We start from the raw sequence: 21,653 nt of genomic DNA, 5'->3' as shown, positions 1-21,653 counted from the left end.
TAACCCTGTTTCCCTCACTTGTACTGAGAGCTATCTCCCTTACCCCTGTATTCCCTCACTTGTACTGAGAGCTATCCCCCATACCCCTGTATTCCCTCACTTGTACTGAGAGCTATCCCCCCATACCCCTGATTCCCTCACTTGTACTGAGAGCTATCTCCCCTACCCCTGTATTCCCTCACTTGTACTGAGAGCTATCTCCCCTACCCCTGTATTCCCTTACTTGTACTGAGAGCTATCCCCCCTACCCCTGTATTCCCTCACTTGTACTGAGAGCTATCTCCCATAACCCTGTATTCCCTCACTTGTACTGAGAGCTATCCCCCATACCCCTGTATTCCCTCACTTGTACTGAGAGCTATCTCCCTTACCCCTGTATTCCCTCACTTGTACTGAGAGCTATCTCCCCTACCCCTGTATTCCCTCACTTGTACTGAGAGCTATCCCCCATACCCCTGTATTCCCTCACTTGTACTGAGAGCTATCCCCCATACCCCTGTATTGCCTAACTTGCTAAGAATCCACCCAGCCCCTTCTTAAAGCTATATAATGTATCAGCCAGCATGACTGATTCGGGGAGGGAATCCCACAACCTCAACCTCTCTAAAAAATCCTTTCCGAATATTTAAGTGGAACCTCCCTTCTTCTAAACGGAGTGGGTGCCCTCGTGTCTGTTGGAAGGACCTACTGGTAAATAAAACATTAGAGAGGTTATTATATGATCCCCTTATATATTTATACATAGTTATCATTTCACCCCTTAAGCGCCTCTTCTCCAGTGTAAACAGACCCAAGTTGGCCAGTCTTTCCCCATAACTGAGACTTTCCATACCCTTTACCAGCTTAGTTGCCCTTCTCTGGACCCTCTCTAACTCAATCATGTCCCGTTTTTTCAGTCATGTCCCGTTTACTCAACCATGTCCCGTTTTCCTGGACAATGTTTACCTCACAAAATATTTTGTGTAATAAAGTTGTCTTATGTCTGGTACTATTTTGTGCAGTTATACCCGAAGGTGAACATTTACCCCGTACGCTAGTCATTGCAACCAATAAAGTTTTTGCTTTTATTATCTAACTCGTTCTAGTCTGATCAGAATTAATAGTTGATTGGTTGTTACTCCTAACACTACGTTAGTGAATTTATTTATGAGCAAAAGCAACATTAGCACTAATATAGGCCAGAAAAGCAACAGCTCATGTAGGGTTCCATCCAGGGTTGCCAGATTTATTTTTCCAAACCAGCCAAAGTCAGTTCTAAAATAGGCCAAAACTAGCCGAAAGACACTTCAAAAGTAGCCCCAAAATAGCCCAATATGTGCAATGAAAAAGATGTCTAAAAAATAAAAGTATAAATGGGAAAATATGCCTTTTTAAAGCGTATAATCACTACCCATGCCCTGCGCCCCCTCTCCAGTTACTGGGATGGCTGATAATTCCCTGCCCTCTGTGCCTGCTGTACCCAGTCCCTGCAGGTTATAGTAGTTTTGCTGCTTCAGGTTCAGCTAAGAGGAATAGAAAAGGGAGCTTCTGTCTATAATTGCATGCTGGGTATTGTAGTTTTATCTTGATCTTAGCTGTAGGCTAAATTGAAGATAAAAACTACATTACCCAGCATGCATTGGGATAGGCATGTCAGAGGAATAAAACTTTGGCTAGTTTCTAAACTACAAACTCACCAAGGCTAGCCCAAATTTGTACCTTTGATAACCCGCTTGGGCTTTAAATTAGTAGCCCAATTTGGCGGAAAAGCCGGCAACCCTGGTTCCATCTGTTAAGCCCTATGCCGTTTCTTTGACGACAATCCATCTTCGCTGCGATCGGCTAGGGAGCCTGATTACGTCACCCAGAGGCGGGAAATTCCTCGGCCGCGCTTTGGCGACCTGCCAGGCATTAGCAATCGAACGCGGCGCTTGTTGGCCTGGGAGGGGGAGGAGAGAGGAAAGGGGGGTGGGGAACGGAGGAGGGAGCAAATCAACGCGAGAGAGGAGAGATTCAAACACAAACAAGTGGATGGGCACCAACCCACCGCCGGACACCGACACCCCCGCCGTCACTGGGCAGCAGTCAGCAAAGGCCTCAAGCCGTGTCCTCACGTAGCAGCCATTGCCGCTCCGGGTATTCCTGCGCCAGCCTGACCTTCCGTGCAAGCAGTGTGCCTGCCTCTTTCTCGGCGCCTTTCCCGCTCTTTCCCTGTAACCCGCCCGCGTCGTGAGGAGGAGGAGAAGCTGCTGTGCCCGAGTGTCTCCGCCATGTCCCGCTCCAACAGGCAGAGGGAGTACAAGTGTGGGGACCTGGTGTTCGCCAAAATGAAGGGCTACCCCCACTGGCCTGCTAGGGTGAGTCTGGGAGCGCTACCTACTGCTTACTGGGCCTTTGTATACAGCATTGGCCTGGGCAGCAGTAATGGCTACTCTGTGTGTGTGTGTGTGAGGCCTGTGTGTGTATGTGCCATGATTAGCTATGGCTACTTGTATATAATATCCACATGTGGGGCTACTGTAGGGTAACAATCCCTAGCCACCTGTGTTTCTGGCTGGATACTGGGCTGTTTATACATTCATGGCTACCTGTGTGTGTATGGGTGGCCTGTGCTGCTAGGAAGCCATCATTAACTATGGTATAGTCTCCACATGTGGGGCTACTGTTGGGAAACAATCACTAGCCACCTGTGTTTCTGCTTAGATACTGGGCTGTTTATACATTCATGGCTACCTGTGTGTGTTAGGAAGCCATGATTAACTATGGTATAGTCTCCACATGTGGGGCTACTGTAGGGTAATAATCACTAGCCACCAGTGTTTCTGTTTAGATACTGGGCTGCTTATACATTCATGGCTACCTGTGTGTGTATGGGTGGCCTGTGCTGCTTGGAAGCCATAACTGCCTGTGTATGGTCTCCACATGTGGGGCTACTGTAGGGTAACAATCCCTAGCCACCTGTGTTTCTGTTTAGATACTGGGCTGCTTATACATTCATGGCTACCTGTGTGTGTGTATAGGTGGCCTGTGCTGCTAGGAAGCCATAAGTGACTGTTACCCTATAGTAGCCCCACATGTGGAGACTATACAATCACTAGCCACCTGTGTTTCTGGCTGGGTACTGGGCTGCTTATATATTCATGGCTACCTGTGTGTGTATAGGTGGCCTGTGCTGCTAGGAAGCCATGATTAACTATGGTATAGTCTCCACATGTGGGGCTACTGTAGGGTAACAGTCCCTAGCCACTTGTGTTTCTGGCTGGATACTGGGCTGCTTATACATTCATGGCTACCTGTGTGTGTTTAGGTGGCCTGTGCTGTTAGGAAGCCATAACTGCCTGTGTATAGTCTCCACATGTGGGGCTACTGTAGGGTAACAATCCCTAGCCACCTGTGTTTCTGTTTAGATACTGGGCTACTTATACATTCATGGCTACCTCTGTGTGTGTGTATGGGTGGCCTGTGCTGCTAGGAAGCCATAACTGACTGTATAGTCTCCACATGTGGGGCTACTGTAGGATAACGGTCACTAGCCACCTGTGTTTCTGGCTGGATACTGGGCTGCTTATACATTCATGGCTACCTGTGTGTGTATGGGTGGCCTGTGCTGCTAGGAAGCCATGGTTAACTATGGTATAGTCTCCACATGTGGGGCTACTGTAGGGTAATAATCACTAGCCACCTGTGTTTCTGGCTGGATACTGGGCTGCTTATACATTCATGGCTACCTGTGTGTGTATGGGTGGCCTGTGCTGCTAGGAAGCCATGGTTAACTATGGTATAGTCTCCACATGCGGGGCTACTGTAGGGTAATAATCACTAGCCACCTGTGTTTCTGGCTGGATACTGGGCTGCTTATACATTCATGGCTACCTGTGTGTGTATGGGTGGCCTGTGCTGCTAGGAAGCCATGATTAACTATGGTATAGTCTCCACATGTGGGGTTACTGTAGGGCAGGGGTCCCCAACCTTTCTTACCTGTGAGCCACATTCAAATGTAAAAAGACTTGGGGAGCAACACAAGCATGAAACATGTTCCTGGGGGTAACAAATAAGGACAGTAATTGGCTATTTGGTAGCCCCTATGTGGACTATCAGCCTACAGGAGGCTCTCTTTAGCAGTACACCTGGTTTTTATGCAACCAAAACTTGCCTCTGAGCCAAGAATTCATAAATAAGCACTTGCTTTGAGGCCACTGGGAGCAACATCCATGGGTTTGGAGAGCAACATGTTGCTCACGAGCCACTGGTTGGGGATCACTGCTGTAGGGTAACAATCACTAGCCACCAGTGTTTCTGCTTAGATACTGGGCTGCTTATACATTCATAGCTACCTCTGTGTGTTTAGGTGGCCTGTGCTGCTAGGAAGCCATAACTGCCTGTGTATAGTCTCCACATGTGGGGCTACTGTAGCGTAACAATCACTAGCCCACCTGTGTTTCTGCTTAGATACTGGGCTGCTTATACATTCATAGCTACCTCTGTGTGTTTAGGTGGCCTGTGTTGTTAGGAAGCCATAACTACCAGTGTACAGTCTCCTCTGTGTAACCACATGTGTGGCTACTGTAGGCTAGTAACCCATGGCTTCCTGTGTGCATAGGGTTATGGTTACATGTCCATTCTTGTTCCAGGCTAGTGGGCTACTAACAAAGCTATGGCTACTAGGTTGTGTGTGGATGGTACTGGCTTGGTCTTCCTTTATTTGAATGTGCTAAAAGTCAAAGGCTGCCTAGGTGTGTATGGCACTGGGCTTTTAAAAAAAACAGGCCCTAAGGCTGTGCATTTTTGTGGTTATGTATTGGCTTGCTGAAATGCTATGGCTGCCTGTGTGTGAAACTGGCTTGAGCGGCTCGGGGTGAAGACACAGTGAGTTACTAGTAGCAGCAGCTACTTTTTCACAGCTACTAGACTCCAGAAAATACCCTGCCATAGACAATACTAAGAATTGCCTCTGCTAAAATACACGTAAAACACAGTTCCGTGTGTCCTCACCCTAATAATTCATGGTTACTTGTGTAGGCCTGTAACAGTCTTATCAGCCTGTGCCCATGTGTGGGAGAAGCATGGCCTGCTAACAAAGTGTGTGGCTAGTCATGTGCTTGGGCTGATAACTTTCCCTTCCTGCACATGTGGGATAATTATGGGCTGCTGTTAGTCTGTGGCTATCTGATTCAGGCCCCTAACAAGGTATGGCTGTTTGGGTGGAAGGGGGAGGGGGGGGGGGGTGTTAAGCATGGTCTACTAACAAGTTTCTGGTATTTGCTTGGGTTTGTGGGGCAGGCATAGGCTGTATGTTTAAAAATGAAAATATGATATGACAGGCTTGTACTGGTACCTGAATTTCCTTTTAGGCACCAATTTGTGTGTAATGACTTGTGTAGGGCAGAAATAGGCTATTTTTGTTGGTATTGTGTGCCCGTGTGCAAGCATTACTACCTTTATGTATGTATCTGTGCAGGGCTTGTGTCTGTGTGTAGGGGTTATGTTGGGTTACTAGTTACATGCCTTACATACTTCTTGGCCAAAGCTCATATGTGCTGCCCAGTTGTTAGGACTTTAATGGATAGGGTTTGGGATTCCCTTTGAGCATAAAGGCTTCTTTCCTGCATTTGCAGAATAAGTTGGTGTGAGTGGATGTCTGCCATTGTGTTGGCCTAGGAATGTGTGTAATGCACTGCCCTATAGCTAATGTGTATGTAAAGCTGCCCATACAGGTTCAGAGTCTTCTTCTGACCAATGTTCAGATATCAATCATATATTTTAATGTAATGATCTAAAACTAACATTCAGATAGAAATGGTATGCTAAAATACGTCCGATACACAATAACTGCGCATATTTTATAGCTAACCGGCCAAAATTTTCTAACCTTTCTGATTAAAGCACGGCTTGCCATGGTATGAAAATTATCGAGAAAATAATTCCAGATCTGGGAAATATCGTACTAAGCATAGTTTCTGACTAAATATGCACTTCTGATTTTTCTCAGACATGTCTTCTTGTGTTTACTTCCCATGGCTATGTGTAGAGTTTTTATATAGATCTGTATTTAGAATTAGGAGCAGCGGCGGAGAGGCAGGGCATTGCTACAGAAGGCTTGTGGAATATTATCTTGTAGAGGTATGGGATCAGTTATCTGGAAACCTGTTATCCAGAAAGTTTCGAATTACAGAAAGGCCATCTCCCACAGAATTCATTATAAGCAAATAATTACATTTGTTGAAAATGATTCCCTTTTCTCTGTAATAATAAAACAGTACCTGTACTTGATCCCAACTAAGATATAATTACCCCTTATTGGGGCAGAACAGCCCTATTGGGTTTATTTAATGGTTAAATGATTCCCTTTTCTCTGTAATAATAAAACAGTACCTGTACTTGATAACAACTAAGATATAATTACCCCTTATTGGGGGCAGAACAGCCCTATTGGGTTTATTCAATATTTAAATGATTTTTAACAGACTTAAGGTATGGCGATCCAAATTACGGAAATATCCCTTATGCAGACTACCCCAGGCCCCGAGCATTCTGGGTAACAGGTCCCATACCTGTTTCCATTCTGTATAACCCTGGGCATGTGAACTCAAGGCTGCGATCACACAAAGGCTTATTTACTAATATAAGTGCTGCTGCTTTTCCCAAGACTACTATACAACTGGAATTTACTTGGGGCAAGAAATGTCAGGATGTAACATTTGCCTAATGCCCTGCAGAAAGCAAGCAATAAAATGAGTTATATTTCACATTAATTGTCTGTGGTTTGTGCTCAAAAGTTATAAACTGTTGTTATTGTGTGACTTAGCTTGAATGTAAGAAGATTTCTGTGTTTGCAGAGTCTTGTAGTAATACCTATTTATAAGGTTATAGGGGTATTACTGACCTGTGCGTGGGGCTGGAGAAATCCCACGAGGCAGGTTGCCATGTCTTCTCATATTTCCCTCCTGGATCTAAATTTTCCATTTTGGATTTTTTTTTCTTAGGTTTGCGTCAGATGGTTTCTAAAACCTTTTTTTTTTTGCTGTTTTTGTACAGGTATAGGACCCATTATCCAGAATGCTTGAGCCCAAGGGTCCTTTCTGTAATTTGGATCTCCAATCTTCTAAACAATTGTTTTAATATTAAATAAACCCAATAGGCTTCTTCTGCCCCCAATAAGGGGTAATTATATCTTAGTTGGGATCAAGTACAGGTACTGTTTTATTATTACAGAGAAAAGGGAATCATTTAACCATGAAATAAACCCAATAGGGCTGTTCTGCCCCCAATAAGGGGTAATTATATCTTAGTTGGGATCAAGTACAGGTACTGTTTTATTATTACAGAGAAAAGGGAAAAAGTTTTAAAAATATGAATTATTTGATTAAAATGGGGTCTATGGGAGACGGGTTTTCTGGTTTCCGGATAACTGATCCCATACCTGTATGTATAATTTGTCATGTGACCTTACACATACTGTTACATGATTTTTGGTGTAATGGTTGGTACCTGAAATCTAAAGGAGAGCTAAAGCGCAACAAAGAAGTAGGCAAGAAATGTTGCCAATTAAAGTTTGGAGCTTCTGTACCAGCCTAAGGCAACCACAGCCCTTTAGCAGTGAATATCTGCACCCCCAAAAAATGCCCCCAGTGCTGCTTTCAGCTTAGGACTGACTCTGCTTAGTTTCAAGGCAGCCGCCCAGACCGCACTCGGGATGTTGTCGCTGGTACTCCTAACAAAATCCAAGATGGAGGCTCCCTGTGCTCCGCCTTGAAGGCATGAATCATTACTGGTTTAGAGATGCTGAACCTCCAGGCTGGTGCAGTAGGTTCAGACTATAAAATATTCTATTTTTACCTGTGTTTGTTTGTTTATGGTTTAGTTCTCCTTTAAGCTGAGTTGATTGGTGTTGTGTAGTTATTCTGTATTTTGGGGCCACAGTTTTTTACTTCTGGTTTAAAATGAAATTCTTATACACATAGGTGAATATATCCTAGGTTGCTCTGTTAACTTTATTTTCATAGTATCTCTGAATCAGACGGCTTTTTCACTCATGGTCCTGTTAATGTATAAAGTATCCATCGGATAATGTTCTTTAGCTTTTGGCCAGCATATTCTCAGGGGAGGTTGCAACATGTGGCGGGGGATTACAGGAGGATTCGCTGGGTTTCCTGTGTGTAAAGGTCCCCATACAAGGGCCGATAGAAGCTGCCGATATCAGTCCCTTGGACCGATTCGGCAGCTAATCGGCCCGTGTATGGGCAGAAACGAGCGGCCTGGCCCACCGATATCTGGCCTGAAATTGGCCAAATATTGATCGGCCAGGTTTGAAAATCCAGTCGGATCAGGGACCGCATCGGCTCGTTGATGCGGTCCCCGAACCGACTGCCCCATGGCCGCAAATGTAATCCAACCGTTTGGCCCAGTATTTTTTTTTTTTTAAAGCAACTTGCTACCCGATATCGCCCACCTGTAGAGCGGATCTTATAGTGTATGGGGACCTTAAGACTTGTTGAAATTAAAAGACTGCTACATTTGATTTTAAAGGGGAACCTTTAACTGAATGTGTGCACTGTCAGTTTGTATACCTGTTTCAAATTGTCTGTTTACATGAACCAGTGTCTTGTCTGTAGAACCATCATATTTCAAGCACACCCCTACTGGCTCCCCACAGCCTACAGCTGCTTCCAATTCATATGAATGGAACTCGAGCTTCTGATCCACGGATTTCTGCACCCCCTGCCTAGAACAGCGTGTTTGCCTTCTATGTCAGTGGGGAAGGATTTGGATCACCTGAACCCCACACATGTACCATGAGAGTAGGATCTGCTGCCTAACTACTCTTGGCACATGTATAGATCCTGTATTCAATGTGTTATTTAACATCGCTGAGCTGCCCAAAGTTACTCCTGCTTTTGCTTCCCCTCCCCTGTGTTGTGTAATAAGATTATGCACATTTAATTGCGTGTGTGTGTTTGAGGCAGGCCTCCGCCAATCAACATGCACATTGTGGCATTGACTTGACAGTGTTCTATTATAGGAATTGTTTCTTTGCCAGGGTGGCAGAGCAGTTCCCTTGCTATCGGTATTTATGGGTGGAGGGGGTAGGGTTGTGCCTATGGAATGTGTATACAAATGCTATACTGATGCCCTTATAATCACAAAACACCTAGAGGAATTGCTCAAATGTTGGTCTATCTCCTCTGCTTTCTATTACCCATCTGTAAGCAAAGAGATGCCCACAGAGATGCCTTATGTCCTGCCTTGATGCACATTTATCAGGAGTGGGTCACTAGGACTTTAAAGGGATTCTGTCATGATGTTTATGGTATAGTTTTGTTTTTTTTTTTTTACTATATTAAAGTGCACACATTTCATATAATTTACCATTCAACATTTTATTTTTGGACCAATAAATGGAATTCTGCTACTCCCATGTAACTGGACTTGGATTTCTTAAGCTGGCGACACACATTGCGATTTTCGATTGTTCCAACCCTCAACTGACATTCAGGGCTGAATCGTCGAATATGGAGGTAGAAACAATAGGATTTCTACCTCCTTCTGCCGATTCAGCCCTGAAGGCAGATTTTGCTCAGGCACCTTCAATGGCACCGTCAAAATCTTTTAACCCGCCCGATTGGTGAGTCGACCGATATCAGCAGCCTTCTTGTCATACAAGCTCCGAATATCGTACCAAACGAGGTTTCGTACCATATCGGTGTGTTTATGGCCAGCTTTTACTATTGAGTGCTATTCTGATATCTACTGGGGGCTGCTATCTTGCTCCATTCCCATTGTTCTGCTGGGGGGGGGGGTAGTGTCACTCCAACTTGCAGCTCAGCAGTAAAGTGTGACCGAAGTTTAACAGAGCACAGGTCACATGGTCATGGGCACCTGGGAAACTAAGAACGTGGCTAGTTTCATGACAAATTCAAAATTAAATATAACAATCTTCTCTTTTGAAGAATGGATTTCAATGCAGGATTCTGCTGGAGGAGTTTACACTAATTTGTATGGTAAAACCACCTTACTTGTAAAATAAAATTTAAACTTCTTGCTTTTAAAAAACAAATGGGGATACAGAGTCATATGGTTGGATCTTTTGTATGGCCAGCTCTACTTTAAATTGATACACTTGTTTCTATTACAAAGCTATAAGGTGCTGGCCCTCAGTGGCCATGTCCTTAGTCCATTTCCAACCTGGGCACTTCCTGCAAGGCGTACCCTTGCCCTAATGTGTGACGGTGATAGGGACCTTAGATTGTAAGCTCACTGGGGCAGGGGCTGATGGAAATGTGATAGGGACCTTAGATTGTAAGCTCACTGGGGCAGGGACTGATGGGAATGTGATAGGGACCTTAGATTGTAAGCTCACTGGGGCAGGGACTGATGGGAATGTGATAGGGACCTTAGATTGTAAGCTCACTGGGGCAGGGGCTGATGGGAGATGTAGAATCTGTGACATCTAACCACGTTGTCGCTATAAAATGATCTGTTGAGTACTGTCACAGGGAAATGTCTTTAAATTCAACCTATATAAGCCTTAGATTGAACTATGGAACCACTTTCTCGGTTATTTATACTTAAAAGATAATTTTCACATGTTGGTTTTACACATCCTTCCTAATGTGGCTAGCTAACCTGATTTTCTGATTTTATTTTTAATATATATTTATATATAAGTTTCTAATCCTTCCAGTTGACTGGGGCAGTGCTGGCCTATATGAGCCTCTGAGCTGTGCGCCTTGTGTAATGAGCATTCTGTGTGTGTGTAGGAATGACTGGCTCTGAGCTGCAGAGGATTATGTGCTGTGCAAGGGCTGCCATCGCTTATCAAGTCTCATTGGTGGCAAAATGCGCTCTGCAGAGCGGAAACTTGTTGGATACATTTAATGATCCGTGATTAATTCATAGACACATTTCTGTGCCTTGTGGTGTTGCCACGTGCATCATTTTTATTTTTAAGTGATAACCTTACACGGAGCCAGGCCTTGCTATAAATATATTTAATCTGTTTACTCCATACCCAGTTTACTAAACAATCATTTAAACCTTAATTAAGCCCAATAGGATTATTTTGCCCCAAACTGGCCTTTAGTGTGCAGGGCGTCTTTAACTAAATTATATGGGTGTTGTTGCTTTACTGAGCTTTTATTGTGTAACAGATGGTCACATAAAAAAAGCATTATTTGTCCACCATTTTATATATGCATTGCAAAAGTTTGGGTAGCCTGGAAACATTGTTGCCCTTGGGGAAAATAGCAGTGGATATGGAAGTTCTCTGTACCTCCCCTTTTTTTTTTTTTTTGCAGATTAGGTAATTCTGTTAACACAAACCTGTTGGCCCTCTCCGCGTGAGCTTGCTTTATCTTCTACACTAGTCTGAATCCATTAAACATTAGCTTGAGCAACACCTAAGGTGAATGTAAGTGCCCGGGCAAGGGTGCTGACTCACTGTCCTGGCAGGGCACCTTCACCTTGTGTGTCTGTTTAGATCAGATCCTGCCAAAAATGAAACTGGTCGCAACAAAACTGTGTGTGTGTACATTTATGTAAAATATGTGGTCCATGCCACATAGCAGATTTGGCCCTTAAGAGAGGTCTATGTAAATACAGCCATAAGCACGTATGGAAAAGCCACACTGAGTCCTCTATCAAAAGAAACACAGGATGTCTTGTCGTCTTTTGTGTATACATGTTCTTGGGTATCCTTCATTCCTGGGACCCAAGTCTGCACAGCTCTCTCCTCTCCCCCCTCCCATCAGAATGTGTGATCTGAGCTATCAGCAGTTAGAGTTGCAGCAAGGAAGCTTCTAAGGGCGCTGGCACACGGGGGAGACTCGCAAGTCTTTTTCTGCGATTTTGGGAAATCGCGCTGCCGCGTGTGCCATCCCGCCGGCGACTTACATGTACGATGGCGGGTCATGGCAAATCGGCGAGATTAGTCGCCCGCGAACAGGGAGTTTTGTCGCGGGCGACTAATCTCCCCCGTGTGCCAGAGCCCTAAGACCAAGCTAAAATGGCAGCTGCTATCTTAAACAAACGGAGGAAGCTTCTAGGGTTCTTTACGCGGTATGGTAAAGCTTTCTGCAGAATAGTGTTCTAACTTGCACTAATGTGGCAAATCTATTGGCAGTAAAATGCCAAAATGCCTTTCCTTTTCCTTTAAGCATAACTGCCTTTGTATGTGGCCTTCTGATGGGCCTACCCAGCTGATATCTGGCTAGATGTTAATATGGCCGCTTTGATTTTCCTGTTGTATGGAGTACTGCATTGGCTTATTGGTGCATTCCTTACCCCAACAGCCTATATTCCCCTCGTTCCTAGGGCCAAACTAACAAATTAGCCCAATATTGCCCACCTCTGGTTACCTTGCCAAACGTCCAGATCTTATACTGTTTGGACCTAATCAACAGGTATCTGGCCGGTTTGAACATTGCGGATCAGTGCAGTTATGATTGGATTGTTTTCATAGGCAGTTAGGCCAATTTTGCCCAGTACATAGGTGGCCAAATCAGGAAAAAGTCATCTCTTTTGGTGAATCTCTCCAAATGATCTCCCTCTTAATGGGTAGCCACTTTGCTTACACGGCTTTTTGTATATACCAGTGATCCCCAACCAGTGGCCCAACCCCTTGGATGTTGCTCTCAGTGCCCCAAACCAGGGAGTTATTTTTGAATTCCTGACTTGGGGGCAAGTTTTGGTTGAATAAAAACAAGATTTCCTACCAAATAAAGCCCCTGTAAGCTGATAGGGTGCGTAGAGGCTGCCTGATAGCCAATCACAGCCCTTATTTGGCTCCTCCATGAACTTTTATGATGCTTGTGTTGCTCCCCAAGTCTTTTTACATTTGACTGTGGCTCACAAGTAAGAAAGGTTGGGGGACCCCTGGTACAGACGGGCTGAGGTGGGATCCCTAGTTGACCAGTGAAAATGACCTTGCCAGGGAGATTGCATTGCGATGATGTAGTCCTGACGGTTGGTAGACTCCATGACCCAGAGTTCAGTTGCACGTGTCACTGTAGGTAATTTCATTTATTTTAAGCTTTTTAAATCATATTCTATCTTTTATGATGGCCAGCAGCCTGTTCCTACCCTTACAGTGAGACAACATTCGCACTATGCCAACTGAACAACTGCCGTATATATTCTTAGCTGCCTGGCACGGCTTGTGTTTGAGCTCCGTACGCACAGTCGCTGTGATGTGGCAGTGTATTCACGTCAGGAAGGATAGTGAGTGTTTGTGCCAAATTCCAGAAACACCGGTAGTTTTATAACCTCGTAACCAGACAAGTAGAAAATAATTTGTTATATTCAGTATACACAGCTTTGTGCGGGCAGAAACGTGATTGCTGCAGTGTGTGTTGGACTCTGTACATGGCTACACAACAATTGGCATTAGTAGGCTGTACTTGTGCCCGTGCCAGGGCGGCTCGGCAATCTGTCTGTCCCACTAGCCACTTATATTGTCCGCTTTTTAACCAGTTGGGGATTTGTTTAAACACAGACAAAAGGAGGGAGCTTATCAGCAATCCCCAGAGCTATAGCGCGCCGTATGTTTATTTAGAGGAGAGCCAGAGATACTTTTTGCTCCGTGTATAAATAGAACACGTGACGCCGCACTCACCCTCCCAAATGAATTGCTTCTGTCATGTTTCTGCCTACGGTGATTCTCATATTCTTTAGCCGGCTCTAAATGCTTCCAGTGGCTGGCACCTTCCATTCCACTGCCCTCATTTTCCCACCGCTTGACATAACATGAGCGTTGGCCCAGTTGCTGAAATGAGCTCGGCGGCGCTGCTGTCAGTCCCACTTTATTCTTCAGTGCTCACACACACGAATGGAGAATGACTTCCCATGTTAACTGTTATTATAGGTTGAATGCTAAGTTTGCTCATGGCATGCAGGGACACCATCTTTAAATTTCTGAGTAAATAGCCACTCTCTATAGGTAATGTCACTAAGCCGGCCTCCGTGTCGCAGTTGTGGCCCCGATGCCCACAAAATTGCCAGTGTTCCTCTGTCTTGTTAATATTTGCCTCTGTGGGAGCGGAAAGACACATGTGCCTTTCATTATTGTGCCCACACCACCAAGACACTAACACATTCTCTATTGTATAAATCTGAGGTTTTTTATTTTCCTTCAATATTCTGTTGACTTACAAATTGAATAGGCAATGAGTAAAGATATTTCTGTACATAACGGGTCCTTGTAATTTGGTCTGAAACATCCAAACTATCCTTTCAATTGCAAAAGTGGCTTCAAGTTATATTTTATAAAATGATCCAATCTGTTTTCTCTGCCGATATCTTGTCATTGCTGTAGTTGTATTTAATGTGTGAATGGAGTGTGGAAGATTGCAGTGTGACCAATGATAACCTCTACTTCTAAAGGGCTGGTTGGATTGAACACTTTATTCACTCACCTCTACACAGCCTGAGGTGGCAGAGTGTTTACACTCTAATTCTGGTAGCCTATAGCTTAAAGGAATCGTAAAAATGGGTAAAATAAACTGCGCAAAATAAAAAATGTTTTCAATATAGTTAGGCAAAAATTTAATCTATAAAGGCTGGATTGGGCAGATGTCTAACATAATAGCCACAACTCTACTTCATACTTTCATTTCTCTAACCTCTTAGGGGGGGGCTCATACAAGACATAACTAATCAGTTTGTGAGCACACAAGTCTGATTCAAATGCAAACTAACTGATTGGTTACTGACTGCTAACAGCTTAGAGAGCTCTAAAGCAGGAAGTAGTTCTGGCTATTATGTTAGACATCGGCACACTCCAGCCTTTATAGATTACATTTTTGCCTAACTATTGAAAACATTTTTTATTTTGCACAGTCTATTTTACCCAGTTTCATTTTTACAATGAACTGTTCCTTTAAAGGGAGACCTTGACCCCCTGAAGGCTACCAGCAACTGATATTGAAATAGCAATTCACTGACTGCCAAGTAATCTATTTCAACTTATAATTATATTTGTTTTGTTTTTTTTCAGGTTGACGAAGTCCCAGAACCCAACGCAAAGTCATCCGCTAATAAATATCAAGTGTTCTTCTTTGGGACGCATGAAACGTAAGTGGCAGAAAAAAGGAGTATAAATATATTTCGTACTGTAATGATACAAGGAAAGTATGTGTAACCGTCATGATTACAGTTGGATTTGTAACTAGTGGGTGGGGATTATAGTGCAGAGATCACCTGACCATCCTCTTCATATTAATCTGTATTTACTTGCTTTTAGGTTCAATGTGCAGACTATCATGACCCTTATTACAAATTCTTGTTGCCTTAACCCTTATCTTAGTGATTGGGAACTTACAAAAAGAAAAAGCACCGCCTATTACATTGTGAGCGGTTGGGAGTATTTATCGCTGTTTAGCATGTGGGTGTATTTGTTTCTTTGGACTTTAGACTTTTGGTAGCGTGCCTTCAAGTATTCAAGAGCATAGTAATGTTCACCTTAGCACTGCTGCTTCCTAAATAAGGGTTCTAAAGTACTTACTGTGGTGTTATTGTGTGGCCTGCAGGGCATACCTCGGTTCTAAAGATATCTTCCCATACGAGGAAACTAAAGAGAAGTATGGCAAGACTAACAAGAGGAAAGGATTCAGCGAAGGCCTCTGGGAAATTGAAAATAACCCCACAGTGAAATCATCTGGACACCAGGTATGTTTACTTTTGTGTGGCTATTAGCACACCAGCTTCAAATCCCATTCCAAATCGGTGTATAGGTGAGGGGATGCTGTCACGTACGTAGTAGATAATGTACCTACTGCTGCAATTTACTGAGAAGGGCTACACTACAAATCTTGCCCCCTGCCTGTAACCTATAATAACCAATCAAATGTTTGCTTTCATTGTTTTACCTGCAGCTATCTGCGGGGAAAAAAGCGAAATTACTGATTGGTTGGTGAGGGTTACTGCCAAGGAAAAAATGTGTTCTTAGATAAAAGGCAAGAGGACACAGGTTTTTGAGTTTTTTTATACCGCATACTAGATCTATAGGTTTTAGTAGGTGATATAGTATGCATTATAATCCACAGCATTTGTTCCTGCAGTATCTCTAAAGGTAGTACTGGTATGGGACCTGTTATCCAGAATGCTGGGGACCTGGTGTTTTCCGGATAAAGGATCTTTCTGTAATTTGGATCTCCATAACTTAAATCTGCTAAAAATAATTTAAATATTCACTAAACTCAATAGGCTTGTTTTGCCTCCAATAAGGATTAATTATATCTTGAGATCAAATACAGGTACTGTTTTATTATTACAGAGAAAAGGGAATCATTTAACCATTAAATAAACCCAATAAGGGGTAATTATATCTTAGTTGGGATCAAGTACAGGTACTGTTTTATTATTACAGAGAAAATGGAAATAATTTTTAAAAATTAGAATTATTTGCTTATAATGGAGTCTATGGGAGATGGCCTTTCCTTTCAGCTGCAAGAAGGGGTCAGCTGAATAACATTTTATATGCCATTGGCCTTGTACTTACTTTTTCTGATTTCTGATTGCAGCCATCCCGAAAAAGAAGCTCTACCACAAAAGCTGGGCGTGGAGGTGGAGCCAAAAATAGTGGAAAGGTAAGCCAATCTGATTCTTGTCTCATTCATGATTGTTTAGCCTTCTCCTTGGCTGATCAGGTAATTCACGCACACTTGCAATGCAACCGCACCACGAAAAGTTTAGTTGGCATCATCCAGGGCCTTCAGCATAGGTCTCCAAACTAAATCTGATGTTCTCTTCTTTGGGGATTTGCAGGCAGCCAGAAAGAAGAACCTTGAAGAGGATGAAGATGCAGATGCCGATGCAGAAGAGAAGGAGGAAGCCGACAGCGAGAAGAAGGGAAATGCGGAGGGCAGCAGCGATGAAGAGGGAAAACTCGTGATAGACGAACAATCCAAGGAGAAGAGTGACAAGACAGCAAATAAACGAAAAGCAGAGGATACCGCAGAGGTCAGATAATAACTGGGCATTTTTTAGCTACTTATATAACGTATAATTGGCACACTGTGCCTTAAGCTAGATTGCTGACAACAGCATCTTAAATGGGACACAAATTTTCCAAAAATCCTTAGACAAGATATAATGCAACCCTACTCTTTACCATTGTGAAGTGATGGATTCTGGGACATGAAGCTTTACAGAGACTCTGTGCCAATTTAAAAAGCGGGAAAAAAGTCCCAGAAGCCATTCATTAAAAATGGAACGAGATAAGGCAGGGGTAACGTTACTGTGTAAGCTTAAAAGCGGGATGGGGGACTGGTGCTCGTAAACGGATGCACGGTCATGGTTTGAAGGGGAAGGGCTAATTTCTTTTTAAAGAAAAACTACACCCCCAAGCAATGTAGGTCTCTCTAAAAATATATTCCATAAACAGCTCATATGTAAAACCCTGCTTCATCTAAATAAACCGTTTTTATAAAAATATACTTTTTTAGTAGTATGTGTCATTGGGTAATCCTAAATAGAGAACTGCCATTGTAAGAATTAAGGGCCGCCTCCTGGGATCATAGGATTCACAGTGCACACAAACAAGCCAAGGCACACATACATGCTGGGCATTTTAAATTTAATACAAATAACCCGGAGAGTACACATGTTCTTCAGTGAAACAGTGTCATTTATTGAGATATCACTGCACTACATGTTTCGGCTAACAGCCTTACACTGTTTCACTGAAATACATGTGTACTCTCCGGGTTATTTGTATTAAATTTGAAATGTGTACAGCCAGCACGGGGCCTGTTACCTGTTGACGAGTACTCACTGAACACTGAAACCTACAGCAGGACTTTTTTATTTCGCATACATGCTAGGCCCCATCAGCCAATGAATGGGCAGAGTTCTGCCTTTTGCTCCCACACTACTTCCTGTTACAGTTAGAGCTGCATCACTTCCTGTCAGCTGATCTCTGAGGGAGCACACAGCCCATCACTAAATGGCGGCTCAAGGGAAAGGATGTGAAAGGGCAATATTTACTGATATATATATTCCAGTTTGGTGAGATTCCTTAGTAGGTCACTTAGCCAATAGTTTATATTATGTTAAGTATATATTCTGGGGGTATAGTTCTCCTTTAAGAAGCACAATAGTAAGTTAATTTGAAGAGACCCAATTTTATTCTTGCCGCTCCAGAGTTCAATGAATTTAGGCAAAGTGTTTGTTTTTTTTTCTCCACAGAGCTCCCCAAAAAAAGCAAAAGTAGAGGATGATAAAGAGCCCGAGAAAAATGAAAAAGAGGAATCCAATGAGGAAGAGAGAGTGCAAACGCCGGAGGCAGGCAAAGAGAAGAACCGTGAACCCCCCAAACCTGCAGAGGACTCTGGAAAAGAAAAGGTAGAAGAGAAGCCAGCTGTAGGGGAAGAGACAAAAGAGCAGAAGGAGAGGTAAGTTTTGTGATAAATATACCCCCCCCCCCCCCCCCATTCAGTTCTGGGGGTTTGTAACTACTGCATGCAGTTGTACCTCACATTTATTTATCAATGTTATCTCTTTCAGCCTGTAGCTGTCACGATCACCCCTTTCCCCCTCCTGGCTGGGCAGAATCCATTCATCATTTTTATTATACTCTCGGGCGCTTAAAAAAAGAAAAAAAAAAGAAGAAAAATAGGGATGAAACACTCATCTATCAATATCTACAACCCTTTAAGTCCATCTCATCATGGGAGACCTCTCAAACGGCATCTTGGACTCTTATTTAAAAACAAAAGGCTTCTAATGGCATCTTGGGACTCTGATGCAACCTTTTGCCTTTTTTATTCCCCCCCCCTTCCCAGTTTTAATGTGTTGCTGTTCTCTGTGCCAGTACAAACTTGCAAAATTGTTCAATCCCAGTGCTCTCTGTCTCTGCTTTGTGCTCCGTGACGCCCGCTCATCCTTGATTGGTCCCTAGCAGCGGCCATTCATTTATATTACTTTTCTTTTTTTCTAGCAAAGGCCTCTCTGGGCCAGTTCTCAAACCAGATTGTTTGCCCTTAATGTGCTGTGGGCAAAATAGGTGATAATCTATAACCGGGTCTGTTGGAAACATTTAACTTTTAAGACAGAACTTAACTATTAACCCTTACACGGTCGGTAGTTGGCTGCCAGTTTTAGCAGCAATGAAACCTTTACTTCATGGGTCGCAACAGCTTCCATGGTGGCAAATAGAGGAATCCTAGCCGGTAACTACATTGGCAGTACAGAAATGGTATCTCTGCGGGCAGCAGCACTATTTTATTGTGCTTTTTTTTTTTTTGTATCAGGATTTGGCAGCCGTCTCCATTTTATTTTCATTAGGGTTAATCACAACAGCTGAAAAGCAATTGAGGGTTTTTACATTTAGAACTGGACATATTTATGTAGAATCTGTCTTTATTGTATAAATCGTGCCCCCTCCAATGGCTTTACACCTTTCTAGGCTGCTTGTTTTTGTTAAAAAAAAAACAAAAAACGTTCTGCGAAGTAAATGTCTCTTTATTCAGAATTTGACACATTACTGCTTGCTTGGGCAGACTCTTGGAATTGGGGTCTCCTGTGATTTCTCTGCAATGTTGTGTTTGTGTATTCCTGCTAGTTCTCTCGGATATGGTATATTCAATCTGACTCCAGTTCTCCAGGCCACGTAATGGTATAACCCACCGCAAACCACTACATCGCAGGAATCGGATCTTGGTTTAAATAGGAACGATCTCCTTCCCCGTTTTCTAGATTAGTTAAGGAAAAGCAAAGTTGGTCCTAATTTGGAAGGGCACCCCTCCTGGGAAAATGGAAGAGGCTGACGGGGAGGGCAGTGTTTAGAAGAAAGTACCCTGGACCGTGGCATTTTTAATGCAGGCTCAGTTTGCATAGCAGGCAGGTACAGTCATTTGCCCACTAACAGGGCAACTTGTGCTGCTAAACCCCAGCTGCAAGGCTTGGGAGTAGTCAGTGGGCAGCCAATGGGATTTAGGCATTGCTGACTATTAACCTGTCAGCCTCCCTATTAACTGACTATTAACCTGTCAGCTTCTGTAAGATGTATTTGCTCTTCCAAAGATTTGCCATTTATATCATCTCCTTTGCTTCCTACAATCAAGTATTTGGCCCTTTTTCCTTAAGGGGAGGGGCTTTGGCAGGTCTGTTCTTGTTCATTTAGGTTTTGTTCATATTTTTTTTTTTGTTTTGCTCTGTGATGCAATTTGCTGTCAACATGTCGATCCAAGGTAGGAATCTGAATAAATGTTGCCCAGGTGAGTGCCAGAGCGAGAAGTCTGTACAGTCCCATCCTCGGCCACAGTGTAAATATTTCCTTCATTGATCCCCCCCCCACATCATCGGCCTTTAGATACTTGTATCCATATTCATAGCGCAAATCTCTAATCGCACCTTGAATGTTGGCGGTTGTTGGAGCCCCCCAGCGGTTCCCTCGCGGCAGCCTCTACCTAACCCCGCCCACTGCGTCATGTGCTTTCTTTCTCATTGGCAGATTTCAATCTCACATTCATTTTATGCGCTAATCTGCTTCATAAACTATATATGGGTCAAACGGATTGAAAACCAGATTTTGTAGTTAACATTTTTAATAAAACAAAAAGCGGCAAAAAAATACCCTGACTTACAGAAGCTACGACCTCGCCGACGGTATCTTTTAGTTGTCATTTTTATTGTTCTTTTAACCCCCCCCCCCCCTTCCTTTTTGCCCCCAGTTCTCCGACTTGTCTTTTTATGGCTATGTGATGTAATCATACCGTTTGTAACATAGACGTGGGAAAATTTACAACATGCCCCAGTTTTTTTTCTGTTTTGGAATTTTATTTTCATTTTTGTTTTTTGGCGGCTGTGATGAAGGCAATTGTTAAAAAAAAAAAAAAAAAATTAGCTTTTGGTATAGTTCTGAAAACTGTAGATTTCAGTTCTTTAGGACAAATAAACAGATTATTATAAAACTGTTCCGCTGTCTGTGTGTTCCTTTATGAATGTCACTGTATCGGAAGGCAAGGCTGCCCATTGGCCGGGTGTGGCCCAATGGAGCAATTTAGCCGCCCGCAATAGATCTTTCCCTACTGTGGAAGATCTAAAGGTGGCCATACATGTGCAGATCCTCTCGCTTGGCGATGTCGCCAAGCGAGCGGATCTTCACCCGATATCCCCACCTACGGGTGGGCGATATCAGGGAGGCATGTAGGTGAATTCGATCATTTGGCCCTGGGGCCAAACTATCAAATTCTACACAAAACAATCGGGCAGTCTGTTCGGGGACAGAAACGAGCCAATGCAGTCGCCGAACCGACTGGATTTTCTAACCTGGCCGATCAATATCTGGCCAATTTCAGGCCAGATATCGGTCGGCCAGGCCCCTCGGTTCTGCCCCTACACGGGCCGATAAGCTGCCGAATCGGTCCAAGGGACCAATATCAGCAGCTATAATCGGCCCGTGTATGGGGGCCTTAACTGCTCCGAAACGCCTTTCCAACAATAGGAGTCGCTGGTGGAAAGGCCTATGCAGTTTCCTCCTGCAGGCAACTTTGTGTGACTTTGGAAAGCCAAAGCGATGCGTAGGCCTTTCCACCGGTGACTCCCATTGTTGCCATTGGAAAGCAGTTAGTTGCCCAAGTAGCAGGGTTCTATTGTGGGTGAGTCAGCCTAAAGGTGGCCATACACGGGCCAATAAAAGCTGTTGATGGACCGCATCAGCTTATTGGTGAATGGTGCCC

The 21,653-nt window shown here is 43.6% G+C and overlaps 1 protein-coding gene across 1 annotated transcript; it reads left to right on the top strand.

Annotated features, from left to right (window-relative positions):
- Nucleotides 1-2,023: 2,023 nt before the first annotated feature.
- Nucleotides 2,024-20,888, top strand: hdgf (heparin binding growth factor). Its single transcript, NM_001017007.2, is given in 7 exon segments — nucleotides 2,024-2,336; nucleotides 14,969-15,045; nucleotides 15,501-15,639; nucleotides 16,494-16,559; nucleotides 16,738-16,932; nucleotides 18,160-18,365; nucleotides 18,478-20,888. Coding segments are annotated over 7 exon segments (777 nt in total). The 5' UTR covers nucleotides 2,024-2,249; the 3' UTR covers nucleotides 18,485-20,888.
- The last annotated feature ends 765 nt before the right edge of the window (nucleotides 20,889-21,653 follow it).

Source organism: Xenopus tropicalis, chromosome 8 (assembly GCF_000004195.4).
Source record: "Xenopus tropicalis strain Nigerian chromosome 8, UCB_Xtro_10.0, whole genome shotgun sequence".
In the NCBI taxonomy this organism is placed as follows: Eukaryota; Metazoa; Chordata; class Amphibia; order Anura; family Pipidae; genus Xenopus; species Xenopus tropicalis.
Note: the sequence above shows the minus strand (reverse complement) of the source record. Positions and strands in the feature narration are given on the sequence as shown.